Source organism: Cariama cristata, unplaced genomic scaffold (assembly GCF_000690535.1).
Source record: "Cariama cristata isolate BGI_N322 unplaced genomic scaffold, ASM69053v1 scaffold42118, whole genome shotgun sequence".
In the NCBI taxonomy this organism is placed as follows: Eukaryota; Metazoa; Chordata; class Aves; order Cariamiformes; family Cariamidae; genus Cariama; species Cariama cristata.
The window spans coordinates 7,098-23,722 of NW_009631380.1; the positions used below are offsets into that span (position 1 = coordinate 7,098).

The following is a 16,625-nucleotide window of genomic DNA, read 5'->3' on the forward strand; positions in this document are numbered from 1 at the left end:
ATTTAAACTTCTACTGTATCTGAAAGAAAACATTCATAATTGGTATTGCCTTGACTGCTGGAGACATTCCACTCAGGTCTTTGAGAAACTTGTTAAGTAAGATGTTTACTATACTAGAATTCCTTTTTTATTTGAAGAACAAGGACAGGTTGATATTTCTTTGTTGTTGTTCTTGTTTTTAACTACTTCATGGTTCGGTCACTTCATATTTAGTCAAGTGAGCTGACAGATTCCTTTTGAAACTACCGTATAATTACTAATCCTTTCTCCAGCAAAAAAGTCGAAAGCAATTTCGTTGGATGAAACAAACTAAAAACATACTTGCATTTTCCACCATTATTTATCAATTGCAGGCGAAACACTGGGAATTCCAGAGTCAGTAATGGGTCTCACATTACTAGCAGCAGGAACAAGTGTACCAGATACAGTTGCAAGTGTGCTGGTGGCTCGAAAAGGTAAAGATTTTCGTATTCAGGCTCATTCCAATGGATGTGTTTAAAAGGTACTATGAAGAAAAGAGTGTAGTCAACATTTCCAGAAATGCAAGGATTAACTTCAAAATTTTTTGCTCCAGATTCTAGAGCTTAAGTTTACTATTAATAAACAAATAGCTTACCTGAAGAAGCTGTGGCTCAGACATTTAAAAACCTCTCAGAGTATCTCAGAGAAGTATTCTAGATTGGTTTGATTTGTTGTTGATCAAGTGTTAACAGTTTTACTGCAAAACACTACTGTAGGTCCTGGTATTTTAAAAATGACTGGATTTTATAATGGCCTGTCTAGCTTACTTTAAGTGCAACTGTGCAGATGCTGGTGATTTAAGGAGACTTTTTTTTTATGCTCATGGTACCCAAAACCATGTTCTGTAGAATCATGACTACAGTTTTTCCAATGAAAAGTCTGAAAAGGGTGCTCTGTGAGAAACTGAGGGCTGACAGTCTGTTCCTCCAAAAGAGGTTGGCAATTTCATATAATACAATTAAGCAGACTTATTTGTATTTCTTCTTTTACAGGAAATGGAGATATGGCTATGTCTAACATTGTAGGATCCAACGTATTTGATATGCTCTGTTTGGGAGTACCCTGGTTTATAAAAACTGCCTTCATAAATACATCAGGACCCATAGAAGTGAACAGCAGTGGTTTGACATACACAGCCATTTCTCTTATCTGTTCTGTTGTTTTTATTTCTCTGGCAGTTCACCTGAATGGCTGGAAAATAGATAAAAAATTGGGAGCAATTTGTCTTGTACTGTACTTAATATTTACTATATTATCAATTTTATATGAACTTGGCATCATAGGGAACAATCCTACAAGGGTCTGTGGTAACTAGTTTTAATCAGTGATTATACTGATGAAAAAAATAAAAGCAGGAGAGAAAGATCCGTTTCTTCATTTAGTCAAAATAAAAAAAAAAATTCAAAACTCCCATGGGGCTCTAAATCTTATTTACAGAACTAAGTCATGTCATTAAAGTAATATTAAAGTGGAACAAAAACATCACAGCCTAATTGGAGCCCTTTCTTTTAGAGTCAAGAATTACAGTATGACTACAACACACATATAAAACCAAAATTCTGAAAAAAGACATCTAGTTTTTACATTACAATGTTGATACACACTGGGAGAGAAAAAAAAAAAATCAGAAAACACTAAACAAATCCCACTATGCAATGTTGAGATTAACAGAGAAAATGGCTTATTTTATTAAAAACAGTATAACCATTCATTTAAACTGAATGACTAGAGACACTTGGCCTAATTTTCCAAAGGCACTGAGCATCCAAAGCTTCCATGGTCTACAGGGACCTGCAGGTGCTCAGTGCCTCTAAAAAGAACAACAAAAATCAGGCAAATTGTCTTTAAAAACCAAACATAGTTAAGATTCAGTTAACAAGTATCACAGTATATTAAACACTATACTGTTAAAGGCTGGTGGGATTTAAAAGTTCCTTTTTACAGCTTTTGTAAGCATACAATGTTACTAAAAATGACTTACTAGGATAGAGAAGCTAAACAGACATAGGAATGTTCCTGAACACACAGTTTTAAATTATGCATTGCGATCCAAGCGTACATCAATTTCTCTGCCACTGATTTTTATGCCGTTCATTATCCTACAGGCCTTTTCAGCAGATTCTGGTGAGTCAAATCTGACTGTTCCACAGCCCTTTGATTTTCCATTCTCCATTTTTATTTCTGCAAACATTACATGACCTGAATAAATAAGTTAAACAGCAGTTATTTCAAGTCTTAAGTGCACTAACAACTTAAAGAACTCATCAGAAGTGATAAAAAAGCATTTTAAAATATGATCTAGGGGGACACATGAAATTAGCACTTTCAGACTGATGATATATTCACTCATTCAGGGAAGGTGACATAGGTCAAAACAGCAGTGAGGAATCCAAATTAAGACCCAAAGCTTTCCTTCACACTAGTGTAAGATGAAGTATGGCCTGTATTTGACCTCAAGTTTGAAACAAAGTGTCCTAAAAGGCTAAGGGAAAGTTTTGCATTTCACATTTACTGACACTGCCAAAAGTGTGACTACTGATAGGTGTTAATTGAATTATAGTTCAATCTAGCCCACCACGTTCATCACAGCAACATATCAAGCAATCACAACAATCAAGCAATTTTATGAAGAAGCTGCAGAGCAAAATTAGAGCCTTTAAAACAGTAAAGTTACCAGGTTAGGAGTGGTGGAAAAGTAGCACGCACTACTCAATTCCTGCAGTGTTTCCTTGAGACTGGACACTCAATTCACGAGGAAACATTTTACGTAGAGGCCTTGGTACCTCAGAGTATGTTCAATACCTGAACTAATGAGTTTTTGCTTATGACATGTTGTAGCACACCACTCCTGAGCCCCCAAGTGCCACTAAGAACAAGAAACTTTTCCCTAAAATACATAGTTTTTTATTTTTAAGTATCATATAATAGAAGAATGGCCTCAGTGAAAGAAATTGAACATATGGAGATATGGTCTTTATATTTCCTTATGATACTGGTGTGAATACAGTCTGTTACTTATATTTGTGCTTATAATTCTTAAAAGCAATTCCACATAATTACTACATCTGTTAGTTGCCAAGGAGATAATGAAAAAAAAAAAACCAATTCTGAACTATCTGAAAGTTGCCCAGGCAGTTAAGACTTTAAAAAAAAAAAGACAGAACCTGTTTTGCTACATCCTCCAGCTACAAAAAAAAAAAATTCAACACATGAAAGTTTTTCAAAGTTGAACTGCGAGTTCTAATTTATATCAAATCTACAAACAGCTGTACGAAGACTGTCTTAGGTATCAGCAGTATGTTTTAAATTATTTGTCTTTTCTGTCTCTCCAAAATAAGAAAAGACATCCTATAATTCAGTTAAATCTTTCCATTCTGAAAGTGCATTTTCAAAACAAAACAATCGTATATTTCTATGCCAAGCTTCATTTTTCATTCACTTCTGTGAATAGACAACATTTCTGAATTAGGTAAAAAAAATTAATGGATATTTGTAGCAATCTTACATAAAAAGGGCCTTTATTTCTTAACATAAAGGGGAAGCATTACAGCCTGCAAATATGCTAATCAGGATCATCTATTTGCATAAAAACCAAATCTGCCACTTTGGCAAAATTACTAACTCTGATTTGATGCAGCACCCGTTCTGGAAGCAACGAGTAACCCAGACAAGCCTATGCCCCTGCATGCATATGTCTCAAAATAACCGCTACATTATATACTCTGTGCTGGCCAGAGGATACGTAATACCTGCTTGAACACAGAAAAATTACTCTTTGAGCTTTTATGAATGGAACGGGTTAAAGTTTATAGCAGATGAGCAGTCAGAGCCAACATAGCCCATACTGTACCTTGGTCTCACGTGTTATGTCATGCCTAAAAATTACTTATATAACTCAGGAAAGCTAGGGGAAGTAAGAAAGATTAGGCTAGCCAGACTCTTCTTCAGGATAAGGCAACAACCTTGTCTTCCTGTCCTTATCTAACGAACACCATATAAAACATCAAGTTGATGGATCTGAGCAGGGGTAAGATTCACATACATACCACATTGACTGAATTTCTCCTTTAGCTTCTGCCAGGTCAAGTCAAAAGGAAGCTAGAATAAAAAAGTGTTATAAATAACAAAATGTTACAGAGAGAAAAAGAGCATGTAACCAAACACGCACACAAAATAAGCTCATGGTTTCCGTGTATTCAAATGCTTACATTTCTCACAAATATCTGGTTGCCTTTAGAGCCTAATCTCTCTCTCATGCTACTTCCCATTGGGCCAGGCACAAATCCTCGATCGATATCGATGTTCCTGTCCAGGCCTCCACCCATAGCTGGTCCCATTCGATCAAAACCAGAACTCATCCGATCCATCCCCATTCCCATTCCTCCAGCCATACTGTTCATACCACCCATTCCACCACCTACACAGAGAAAAAAAAAAAAAGGAGGATAAAATGAAAATCTCTTTTTAGTAATAAATGCACAAGTATTTTGTTAAAAAAAAAAGATTAAATTCGTTTGTGTCAGGAGAAAAATAACTTTAATAAAACTGCTGTAATATAAAACATAACTTCATACATGCACAGTGATTTATCTAGTAGCATGGCTAATATTTTAATGCGAAGTATTAGAAGGTACAAAGTGTTAGTTCTAAAATAAAAGTAAAAAACAAACTGCATGAAGCTATTAGTCACACCATCTAATGTAGTAAAACGTTGAACACAAGTAAAGAATTAAGATTTAAAGGCTGTCCAGTTTAATTAATAAAAATCTGATACCCTGTACCAAAAAGATCAGGTAAATAACTGTGGCAGTCTTAAGACACAGATAATTTGACCACATACACTATCGTCTATTTTGCTTCCTGCATTCACAGCCAGCTTTACTTAATGCAGCCATACCCACACTTAATGACACAATCTTCTAAAGAAACCATGTTTTGCAGAGCATAGATGTCACCGCAAATACTGTGAAGAGCATGGACCTTCCTATGACACATGCAATGAAATATACTAATGTCCATTATATCCAGAATTAAGATCACTGGCATTCAAATATCCTATTATAATCTTTCTGGATTCGTAATTAAAAATTAATGTAAAGCAAAACTCTCACGATCATTCATGAGGGCCCTTCTCTTTAAGTTTATGCCTCTCAAGATTGCCACTAGCAAGATTTTAGTTTCTCATCTGCTCTAGCTTGAGGAACTTGGACATTTGCTGTAATACAAACTCAGTATTGGAGCTTTGCACAAAATTAAACTGAGTGATAATCTGAAATTCAAGGCTGATTTTTTATTTCAATGATGAGAGATTACTGAAGTTCAGCTTCATGACGTTCACACAAATAACCATGCCTATTGGTCTTTTTTCTGGAACACAAGTTTACTTGAATCACTTCTCCCTCCAAACCACAAATTAAAAGCATTTTAAAACTAAGATTAAGGGAAAAGACTGTATTAGCAAGTTTGCCTCTGAACTTTTACCTCAACAAAACAGCTTTAAAAACTATTCGACTTGCAGTCACATGCAACAGAATTCTACTTCTTCCAACACTGGCAAGACATCACACTACAACGAAATCCTCTGATACAATTACATGTACACCATATCATTACATTGCCAATGCATTTACATTCTATTGAAACAAGTTAACCTACTCATTCCAGATCTTACTGGGCCCATGCTAGGTGCTCCCATTCCTCCTGCAAAAACACCAATCATTGCACCACCTAAACAGAAAAAAATAATAAAGTGACATACACTGAAACCACCAGTTAGAGACAACAACAAAGCACACACTGATGAAGCACACTGTTCTCAATGTTACCTGGCAATTCTTTTCTTTAATACTTTACCCTGTGCCTTAATTATTCAAACTAAATAGGAAACATCTAGTTTGTAACAAGTAACATTAGTTCCTCCTTCTCTATTATGGGATTTAAGCTACTCCGATTTCTTTCTAGCTTTTCTCCCCTCTTAGTCTGCCAGCGGCACAATGAACCATTTCCCACATTGGGAGAAACAGCCTCAAAACTGAAGGGTTCATCTTATTTGAACTTCATAGTACAGAAATGCCCTAGTTTCTCCCATTTTTAAGAAAAATGCAAAAGCTAGGAGCAGCTCTCCCAATGTCTTTACTGCATATGAAGGGTGAATTGATGGAATTTGGTAGGAAAAAGGGAGAAAGAAAGGGAATCGATACTTAATAAAAGCTATTTGGCAGAACCATGGAATCTTCAGAACGGTATCAGAGACTGATTCTAGAGTGGGGTAAAAATAATTCTTTTCATTGAAGTGCTAATATTCAGAAAGCTAGTCCCAAGGGAGCTTCTAGAATTGTACAAACTTAAAAGGACTACATTCCTGTCACCGCAGAACACTGCAACTGTCAGATGCATTTTTCTTGCTTGATTTTCATATCTACAGCTCAGTTTTTGCTTATGGCAAAACAGATCAATAACCGTAGCCTTTAGGCTAGACACCATTGTTTTAATATCTAAAAATGTCACTACTCAGTCTTCCATTAGATTCATTTTCTCCACACAGTTCAAAACAGCAACAATTGTTTCTCTGACAGTCTCTTGTGGGAAATATTTGTCTCCTCTCAGACAACATGCTGTCATAGCCATACCAAGACCTCAAAAAAAATATAGTCTAGCCTGTTTAAAAACAAATACTGATTTTCAGCACTAGCAGGATTACTCCCAGTACTTCAGCCAACAGTTTGCAGATGAGGAAGATCTTAATACTTATTCATTAGGCCAGAGAGGGTCTTGCAATGAAACATCAAGTCAAATTTTGAGATTGCCATCAACATGACTGCTTTTTGCTCTTAAAAACAATTGTGAAGAAAAAAGAAAAATCCTCACTTTTCAGAGCTAGAAAACCTTAGTTGTTTGTGAGCGCATCCCAGTTACACCCACTCTCTTTTAAAAGGAAAAAAAAAGTTTCCCCAACAGTCTAAGATGCACTTAAAGAAAAACAAACAAACAAACCCCACACCACACAAAAAAACAACCTATAAGCTCAAATAATCTTAATAAGCAAGATTTCACCTGTTTCTAACCTTAGAGTCATCCTTTACCTCTGCTCTTCCCACCACTGGCTTTTCACTAACAAAAAATTACATGCTTGGAGATCTCCATGACATAACCTTCAGACTTTTTTTTATATTTTGGCAATTTAAATGGCAACTTCTACGATTCTGCTGCAGATCAAACATCCTCATTTTCACTAACTGATGCCATAGCCCAATCAAAGACTGTCTTAAGTTGCCCTCCTTGAAACTGGCAGGGTACTAAAGCCAAATGCACTCACAGTATTTCCTTTTAAGATACCATTAACCTAAATATTGTAACAGGAGCACACGAGTGTTTTCCCGGATTAAACACAAAATCTATTAAGTTTGAACTAGATGATCTTCAAGGTCCCTTCCAACCAAACCGTTCTATGATTCTATGATATTTGTAAATCCCTTCAATTTCCTTCCATTATTTAAAGATAAGTTGCAAAACTCTTATCTTGGTTCTCAGAACAGTATTTAAATGGTAAGATTGCCGACAGGTTGTAAGTCAAAGTTTGCTGGATCTACTGAAGGAATGACTGCCACATCAGTTTCTCACAGTAGTCATGTTCACGCATTTCAAATCCAATGTGTGTTACCAGAAGACTTGGAAGTCTATTGCTTGCATGAACATTTATAACTGAAGCGGCTTTGAATTTTTCACTCAGGAAACAGATGTTTATCCTATCTTGCAAGTAGATAGAGTGAGAGCATACACTTGATTGCCAAGACATTAATTCCAAGACATTAAGACTAACTCAACTGACAAGCTTATTACATTCTTATAACTTCTACACAGTTACCAGTGCTCAAAGAGAAGCATGCAAGAGTTACCCTTTGTTATGGCTTGGCCAAATTAACAAACAAAAAACCAAAAAAATAATCAACCTTTAGGCCTGATGAGCCTTATGCTCTTAGCAGCTCTTTCACAGTGGGGGAAAGGGAGAAAAATAGGGAGGAGGGGGAAGAAAACCTGTCTTCTATAATGCATTCATCCAGGTAACAGTATAGTAACAAAGTATAAGAAGGCTCTACTGTTAACCACTTCCAGGTCTCTTAAGATAGAAAACTATCTCATCTGAGGGAACCTAAAAGTAACAAAATGAACTCTGTCAACAAGACATCATCTATAAACAAAACATAGCTGGCTCAGTTACAGAAGAGGCCAATAAGTCCCATTCCAAGCTGCTTGCGCTCAGAAGGCAGGAAGAAAACAGAGAGCACCAAAATTCACCGTTCCTATCCAATGCTACCTGATTCACAGCAGAAACAGTCTTCCAGCATGCATTTGCAAAAGCAGGCTTCTGGAAGTTACAAACGTGGTATATGGGCAGCTTGTTCACGATTACCATACACTTTAATAGCCAAAAGACTTAATACCTCACAAAGTTCACAGTATGAAGTGAAATGCCTTCCTCAAATCGTTATTTTGTTTATATTTGACAGATGGAAAAAAAAAAACCCCAACACTTTAACCTCCATCCTAAGGAATGGCTATAATAAACACTCAGATTACATCCTTAGAGTAATGACTGGGGAAGAGGAGACAGAGGAAGATGACCAAATGATCACCAGGTTTCCCCTCCTAGTAAAACTCTGCCAATACTATGCTGCAATTTGCCACAGGAAAGTTAACAGTTACCATACCCATCCTTCCAAAAGAATCTCCAAAACCACGGTTCAATGCCATGTCACTACGACCAAAATCTCTGTCCATGTTTCCTCCCATTCCACCACGGAACATTTCTGCAGAGAACAAAGCAAAAAACCAGAAACGTTCTGTTATATACATCTAAGCTGATGTTCATACAATACTTGGTTTGCAGGTCCTTGTTTAAATAGAAGTGGGTTTAATGCACAAGTCAGAGGCACCTATTAAATACTTAATTCCCACGCCATCTCCTGTGCCTCCACCCACACCACTGACTGTATTTCCTTTGAACTCAACTACATTACCCATCCCTAAAGGAAGGGCTCTTAATAAATATATATTAGCAAACTAGTAAGTGTACTGGAACAGTGTTCACCTACCTCCCATTCGGTTGACTCCAAATCCTCCCATATTAGGCATTCCTTCCATTCCACGAAATCCAGCAAGTCCTGTAAAGTAAGGAAGAGTGTTTTCTATACAATATAAAAAAAAAAAACCCAACACTTAATGCAAGAACTTCACTTTACATACCGCCTCCCATTCTATTCATTCCGCCAAATCCTGGACCGTCTATTCCCATACCTTTAAACCAAAAAGACAAACACCGTTTAGAAGACAGCTAAGATCCTAATGGATTTTAAAAAAATGCAGAGACAGTTAACATCTCAAAAGCACACTACACAAGGCTTGTTTTGTCAACATTATGTCATTCTTCCAAACACAGAAATGACAATTTTAAACTTAAAGCTCCGTAAAACTTTAAGAACACAAGTTTACCTCCTGGACCCATGCTCCCCATTCCACCACCCATGCTCAACTGTGTTGCACTGATGGGCTGTCCACCTGGTCCAAGTCCCATACCAATGCCACCAAGACCACCTTGAAAACAAAATAAGTATCACCAGAAGAAAGATTTTCTTCTGTATCGTGAAGAGGCCACAGTAAGCAAAAGTACTAGTAAACTGTTCCAAGACTATATCAACATATATTAAGTGCAAGAAGTAGAAAACTGTGTGCACTCACGAGGTAATTGTGAGGCTTTGCTGTCTGCAACACGGAAATCTTCATGAGGAATTGATTTGTCATCCTGATAAAAAACAAGGATGTTATGCTATGATCCTTTCAATGTTTTGGCAGAGACATGTAAGGTAGAAAGAAATGTAAGCAACTTACCATTTTTACATGCATGGGTCTATCGAACAGGAACTGTCCATTGAACATAGCTGAAGAAATGCAAGTCAAGGAATCTAATTACAGAAGACCATTTAACTATTTCAGAAGAATCACTGTAATAACTTATTTTATTTCTGTACCGTTTTTAGGAGTCTTATCTTTCCTTACCTAATCTTTAGAATGCCAGTTCAAAGGCTAGAAGAGACTGTACAAGCTGCTAGGTATACAAAAGTTAGTTTCACACATGTCACATTCCCACATATTTTGATCTTGTTCAACATTATCAGGAACACCTTTTTAGACTCTAGCAGTAAAGTCAGTCACTATTAAAAATGTAATCTGCAGAGTATTGCACTCTAGTCCCTATATACGAGCTACAACGCAAATAAGCACCATTTGCAAAACTATGCTATCAGAAGCCATTAAAGACTAATCCATATTTGATCAATTATTTTTCAAACCAAGGATACATATTGCTTGAACAGCTTCAATTGCTTGTTCAAAGGTAACTGTTCCCATTCCTCGACTCTTGCCATCTTTATCTTCTTTGATGTCTGCGCGCTTTACAGTTCCAGCAATACTGAATACCTCCTTCAGTTTCTTCCAGCCAACTTTAAAGTCAAGCTTACACACAGAAATACATTAGTGACTTCAGTGCACGTTTCTGTTTTGCCATTACATTTGGCAGAGATTTTCTGCATTCTTGTAACTCCTCAGCTTCACAAAATGCTTGATATATGTAAATAGTCAGGATTTTGTAATATACACACTTCAACCAAGTCCAAAAACGTCAACTAAAAGCAACAATTTATACTACATACACATATTTTGCTTTAATTCACACACTAACATTCAGAAAAGGATGGGCTCTTGTCAAGAGCAGCCCTACTCCCACAAGTCCTCTTACAGAAATAGTCGTCTTTTGTGCAAATAAAGAACTTAGGAAGTTTCAAATGTAACAGTTTAAAGTAACTAGCAAGACACACTGAAGTGTACATTTAAACAACAAAAAAAATGTAATTGTAAATAGACAGCGAAAAGATGTATAAAATACTTTTTCAAATCAACAGATGATTGTGCAATTAAAAGTGCATGTCAACCTCAAGAGTTTAACATATCTTTCAGGTCCAAAATCTGACTACATATCCAGCATTTTTAGTTGAATATACTAATTGTGAACTAATTTCTAATTTCCTCTTTATATTAAAACTGAAATATGCAGGAATACAAGATGTTTTACAAAGATCAAATATTACAGTTATAAAATACAGTTTTAAACTTACATTAGCAACAAAAATAGTGGACCCAAGCCTGCCTGCCTGTAAGTTACTGATAACCTCAGGAGGAATGTTTGGATTATTGAGAATAGAAGGTGGTAAATTCATTATTCCAGGTGCCACATCAGGTCCATGTCCTCCTGGAAACTGTCCTCCTACACGTTGTAATGCCCTACGCGCATGTTCACCTTCAGGATCCTGAAACATGGGCAAAAATAAAGCCAACTTAATCATCAACAAGAGGATTTGCAATAAAAAAAAGGTACTATTTGAAATTCTATATAAACCCATCAAAATTATCAACTAATATCCTTGTCCATGTCAGAGGGACCAAAAACTGAATTAGCATGGAGACCTAATTCCCTCACCTCTAGAGGTGGGTCCTTTCAGATGAGGGTTGAGGCATATTGGCAAAGCACTTGTTGAGGAAGCGTGCACTGCCACTTCACATGCTGTACCTAGCCTATGGACAAGTAGAAAAGATTTCAATCTAAAGGACTGTCAGTCTAGCACCTTCTTCCAAGAACTGAATTAATTTAATTAGTTTGTTTTTGTTTTTAATATCATTATTAAAGTTGTAACAGGACAAAAAGAACTGCATCAGACACCATCATACACTACAACACTACAATAGAAATGTTGACTAATCTCACTTTCCAGTCAGCATAAGTTCTCTACTTCCGGCTCCATTTTTGCACATATGTAGTATTCTGACACTCAGCTCATTCTGTGTTATATTTTGAAGCAGGTAAGCAGGGTAAACATAAAATCATTTAGGTTGAAAAAAAATCTGATGACACCAAGATAAGAATATGAAGTTAAAGTTGTTTTAAAGAAAAACAGTATTAATTATTTTAACTTTAGGACACACTTTTTGCCAGTTCACTTGGCATAGTATCAAGACCTTCTGCAACCCAACAGGCACTTTAGCCCATTAAGAAAATGTCATAAAAAAATTAAACTGGAAATTACACAGCTAAGATGCTCAAAACACTGTATTTTCATCTCAGTAGTTACGATATCTTTACTATTTCAAGTTAAAACCAGCAGCAATAACCATACCTCTTTAATATTCAGGGGTCTTCCACTAAGATCATATTTGTTCATAGTTTCTAACGCTTTCTTAACAAATTCTTCATCTTTGAATTCAACCACACTTAGAGAGAACAAAACATTAAGAGTGTTAAAATAAAGTTTAAAATGTTAAAATTAACAGAATGTTTGGATAGTAGTGCGTTTCTACACACACAGAAAAAGAAACTTACCCACAACCCTACATCCATGATGATTTGCCATCATATGTAAAGAGGAGGGGGGAGAAAAAAAAAAAGAAAGAGTCAGTCAGCACATATGATTGAGCATTTAAGATTCCAGTTAAAGATCCCAGCTCACCATTAAACAACTATTCAAGTTATTTGCAGCTTCAAAATCCATAATACATGCTCTTTACTGGTAGCCAATCTGAATTTTTCCTACTTTATCAACATACATACCTTTCAAATTAAAGAGAATACATTATTTTTTATTCTCTTTGAGCCAAACCAGAATTGGAAAAATGCCACACAGATCCATGTAAGGACAATTGGGGAAAGGAGGTGGAAGGGAAAGGGAGGAAAGAAAATAATCCAAAAACATAACCAAAAACCAATCACGACACTCATTGTGTCATTAAAAGCTGCCTACTGACTACAAAATTCAAATCTACCTTCATCAAGTACACCAGTACAATGAACAAGGAGTCTGCATACCTCTTCAGTATTACTAGTATAATTGAGAAATTACTTTGTAAGAAAATAACCTTATTGACTACACCAGAATCCTTCTAATAAAGCAAAGAGTTGAGGATTGCTTTAAGTAAAGCAAAGCTGACAGCATGTTTTAGTTTTAACAAGCATTAAAGAAAGTCATTTACAACAATTGATACAACCTCAGTTAAGACTCAAACCTGCATTTCTCATGTTCTCACTGCAGGTTCAGAGCTACTATTGGCCAAGCTTTTGACTGTTTTTAAGAAGACAAAGGAGCTCTGACAATCTTCACTCTTAGTGCCTCATTGCTGGCACTCTGTTGGCTACCAACCATCTCCATCCATTTAGTTTTAAGAAAGCAAATACATTAATCCAGTGTTTAGAGTACCAACCCTGCAAAGCTGTCAAATCAGGCACTTCAAACAGTGTATTCTTAGCTAACATTTTATACTCATTGGCCCCAAGAAAAGAATACTACACTAACAAAATTTAAATAAAATCAGTGGTCCTTTATATGAAACCGATTTGTACCAAATCTGTATCAAATTTGTACCAAAACAAAGATGTTGGCTAAAAAGAAGAATTAAGTAAATGTCATTTGTTAACATTTACAGAAGTATTTTGTCCTTTACAGCCAGCTAGTTTGAGTTGCATGAAAGTGTCAGACTACTTCTAACACAGAATCCTCAAGGCTATCTTAATGAAAATCAGAGTAAAAATGAAACTTACTTTCCAATAATTGGTACAGGTATTATACAAAAATAAAACTGCTGAGGAACTTTTAAACCTCTAGCAGATTGTTGCCCACGGCACTTACCCTTGATTTTCCTTCAGCATCCTTAAACAGCTCCACGTATGTAACCTCACCAACTACATAAGACATACAAAGGGAAAATACCAAGAGACAATGCATTTAAACACCAGTATCTTTCTTTACTGTGCCCCTGTGCACAACTCTACAGAGAAGCACCTATTATTCACCAACAATCAAAACCAGACCAACATACCTCCTGTCAATGGCTATATAATTTAGCTAATTTTCAGCGATATGCAGCAGCCACATTCTCAAAAGCTAAAACCAAACAACTATATTTAACCTAATTTATACTACAGATCATATTTTGGCCAGTATGATATAGTTGGTGAACAAATTCAGATATACACAGTCCCTTAACCTAACAAATGAAACTTCAACGTTCACTGGAAAGTGTTACATTTATCATCCTACTCACAACACCTGTTTTAAGGTGACTTTCTACCTGAATGTCTTCAGTCATAAGTTTGCCTTCAATAATAACCAAATTTACACATCAAATATTTCACAGCAAGCCACTCACTTTCTAAAGTCAGAAGTTTCAGTAAATAAACCAATCAAATAGTCACGTCACCTTACAACAGATAAACCAGCAATTACAGAAGGGGGATTTGGCATTTTTCACAGCCTAAAAGCCAAGTGTGCTTTGCATTACTTTTGAAGAATCAATTTTTTCAAGGAAAACACAGAACTAACTTTTTACAGAATTCATATATTAGCATTATTTTACCCCAAACTTAAAATAAAACATTTGGGGTAGTAAGATTACTCTATCAGAACTACAACAATAGTAACAAGCTTTTAATACAAATCTCCAGACAAACAGTCATGGCAGTAGTGACAATGCAGACAAAGTTAATTCCACAGCCAGATTCCACCAAAGAAATACAAAACAACTTTTGAAAGACGTCCTTTATTATTCATGGTAACACACTAAATGTGTTGCTTACATACAATAGCCCTCGGGGAAAAAAAAAAATAAAATCTACAAAGACTGCAACTAGATGAAACACAATCTCTTTAAGAAGTCATGAGGTCATGCATATACTCTCTACTGTCACACTAGAATGGCAGAAGATTGTAAGCACTTCATTTACCCATTCTACCCTGCAATGCAATTGTCTCAGATGAAAGAGGGGGAAGGGAGATAGATGTACCAAGTAAAGGCAAAAAAAAAAAAGTTGTCAAATCAAATCTGTGTGGCTCAAAGGACATATAACATTGCATTTAAGTTCTACTCCTTTCTATGTGAAGTGTATTATAAGGAATAAGTTACCTTTCTCTCTCATAAGATCTTTAATAGCTTGCCATTTCATGTCATACGGGATGTTGCTAATAAAAACTCTATTACGATTAATAGTCTTCTTCTCTCCAGTGCCTGCATTCTTGTCCTTTGAATAGGGATGGAATCTATTCTTGTTTCCAAGTGAAGGGATTGCCTTTGGTTTTGCAATGTACTTCTCTTTCACAGGTGCTTTCTCTTCTTTTGTTGTTTCATCATTATCCCTACATTAAAAAAAATCCAAACAAAAAAAAATTAGTCTTGTGTTGGATCATTAGACTATTAAGCTCCTATATATATAGCTGTACACCTCCTATGCTGTTAGAACTCCCAGCATGGCAAATGCTGCTTTTCAAGTTAGGAAAAATAAATTCCTATTACCAGTCTAATTCCTAATCTAAAGCAAATACGTTGCTTTATCTAGAACAAAAAATAGTTATAACAGATTTATTCACTACTGTATGTAAAGAAAGCACATCTTGCTATTTGAGTTACATTCCATTTCCATGATGTCTGTCAAGATTCAGCAAGATGGTACTATGAAACTATTACAAATACCAGTATAGAACGACTCAGCTGAAAAAATAACCTACAGCATCCACGCTTTGGTGCTTCAATAATTTTCGCATCAGTCTTGGCTAAGTTACACAATATTCACCACAGAAGTGAGTTGAAATGGTCTAACTTATGGAACAGCTTGGTATACTTCATTAATATAATAATAATATATAAAAATCAACTCTAATAAAATGTAATTTGATTTACAACCTATTTACCATATAAATAATTTTTATTCACAATTTGTCCCAGACCACTTTTAGACAGAAATTAACACTCAATTAAGAACAACAAATGCTCTTTCACTTTCACTGCTTAACACTACCAGAATTTGAAAACTTGCTAAATGAATAGGAAATAGCTGTATTAAGACATGCTCTGCATCTAAGACTAATTAAGTCACCAGGTATTACCCACTAGAAACAACAACAAAATAGACTTCTGGCCTTCATTCTTTCAAAAATTTAGCAAGAGTAGCTGCTTTCCTTTTAAAACCTTTTTATTTTTAGATGAAAATGTAGGAAAATTTGCTGCTTCTCTTTTAAAGCAGCTCAAATCTCAACTTTGACAGAACTATATACGTTGAACAGAATTAGATGAAATATCCAAAACTCTTTAGTACTCTTGATAGTGTTACTATGACAAGATGATTTAGCATGCTAACAGAGGATCAAGGTGCCTGAATTGTTACTTTAGAAGAGGTGAACCACTGAACTGAAAGAATCCAGTGATAAAGCCACACAAATGTGATCCACTGAACAGATTCTACTTAAGAGATATGCATCAATGTCTAGTTCAAACCTCACTGCAGTTAATGAGAAACTTAAAAAGTACTTTTACACAAAATGTTTCTTTTAAAAAGCCAGCATTCACCACTCAATTTAGAATAATTACAAGGAAATGTCCTACAGGACTGTCAAAAGCAATTGACTGTGAACCTTCCTTCTTAAATTACATCAATATCTTTACAATTTTTCCTCACATTTCAGAAGGCTTAGCTTTTATCTCATTTTGACACTTTGAAAGGTTTCCGGTGCAAA

General features: G+C 35.7%; 2 protein-coding genes across 2 annotated transcripts in view; one reads left to right on the forward strand and one right to left on the reverse strand.

Moving 5' to 3' along the window:
* The window catches only part of SLC24A5 (solute carrier family 24 (sodium/potassium/calcium exchanger), member 5), an 8,293-nt gene extending 6,885 nt beyond the window's left edge, over window positions 1-1,408 (forward strand). Inside the window, exons 7-8 of the mRNA XM_009705917.1 lie at window positions 354-455; window positions 1,014-1,408. Coding sequence (XP_009704219.1) covers window positions 354-455; window positions 1,014-1,336 — 425 coding nt within the window. The 3' untranslated portion in view covers window positions 1,337-1,408. The remainder of the gene's footprint in view (window positions 1-353; window positions 456-1,013) is intronic.
* On the reverse strand, window positions 161-15,245 carry MYEF2 (myelin expression factor 2). The gene is made up of 16 exons (XM_009705916.1): window positions 15,022-15,245; window positions 13,749-13,801; window positions 12,449-12,456; window positions 12,246-12,339; window positions 11,190-11,381; window positions 10,377-10,530; window positions 9,907-9,956; window positions 9,757-9,820; window positions 9,511-9,612; window positions 9,265-9,315; window positions 9,114-9,182; window positions 8,730-8,828; window positions 5,677-5,748; window positions 4,230-4,438; window positions 4,068-4,119; window positions 161-2,220 (listed from the first exon to the last, which is right to left on the reverse strand). The coding sequence occupies exons 1-16, from the start codon at window positions 15,059-15,061 to the stop codon at window positions 2,057-2,059; spliced, it is 1,473 nt and encodes a 490-aa protein (XP_009704218.1). The 5' UTR covers window positions 15,062-15,245; the 3' UTR covers window positions 161-2,056.
* Window positions 15,246-16,625: the final 1,380 nt, after the last annotated feature.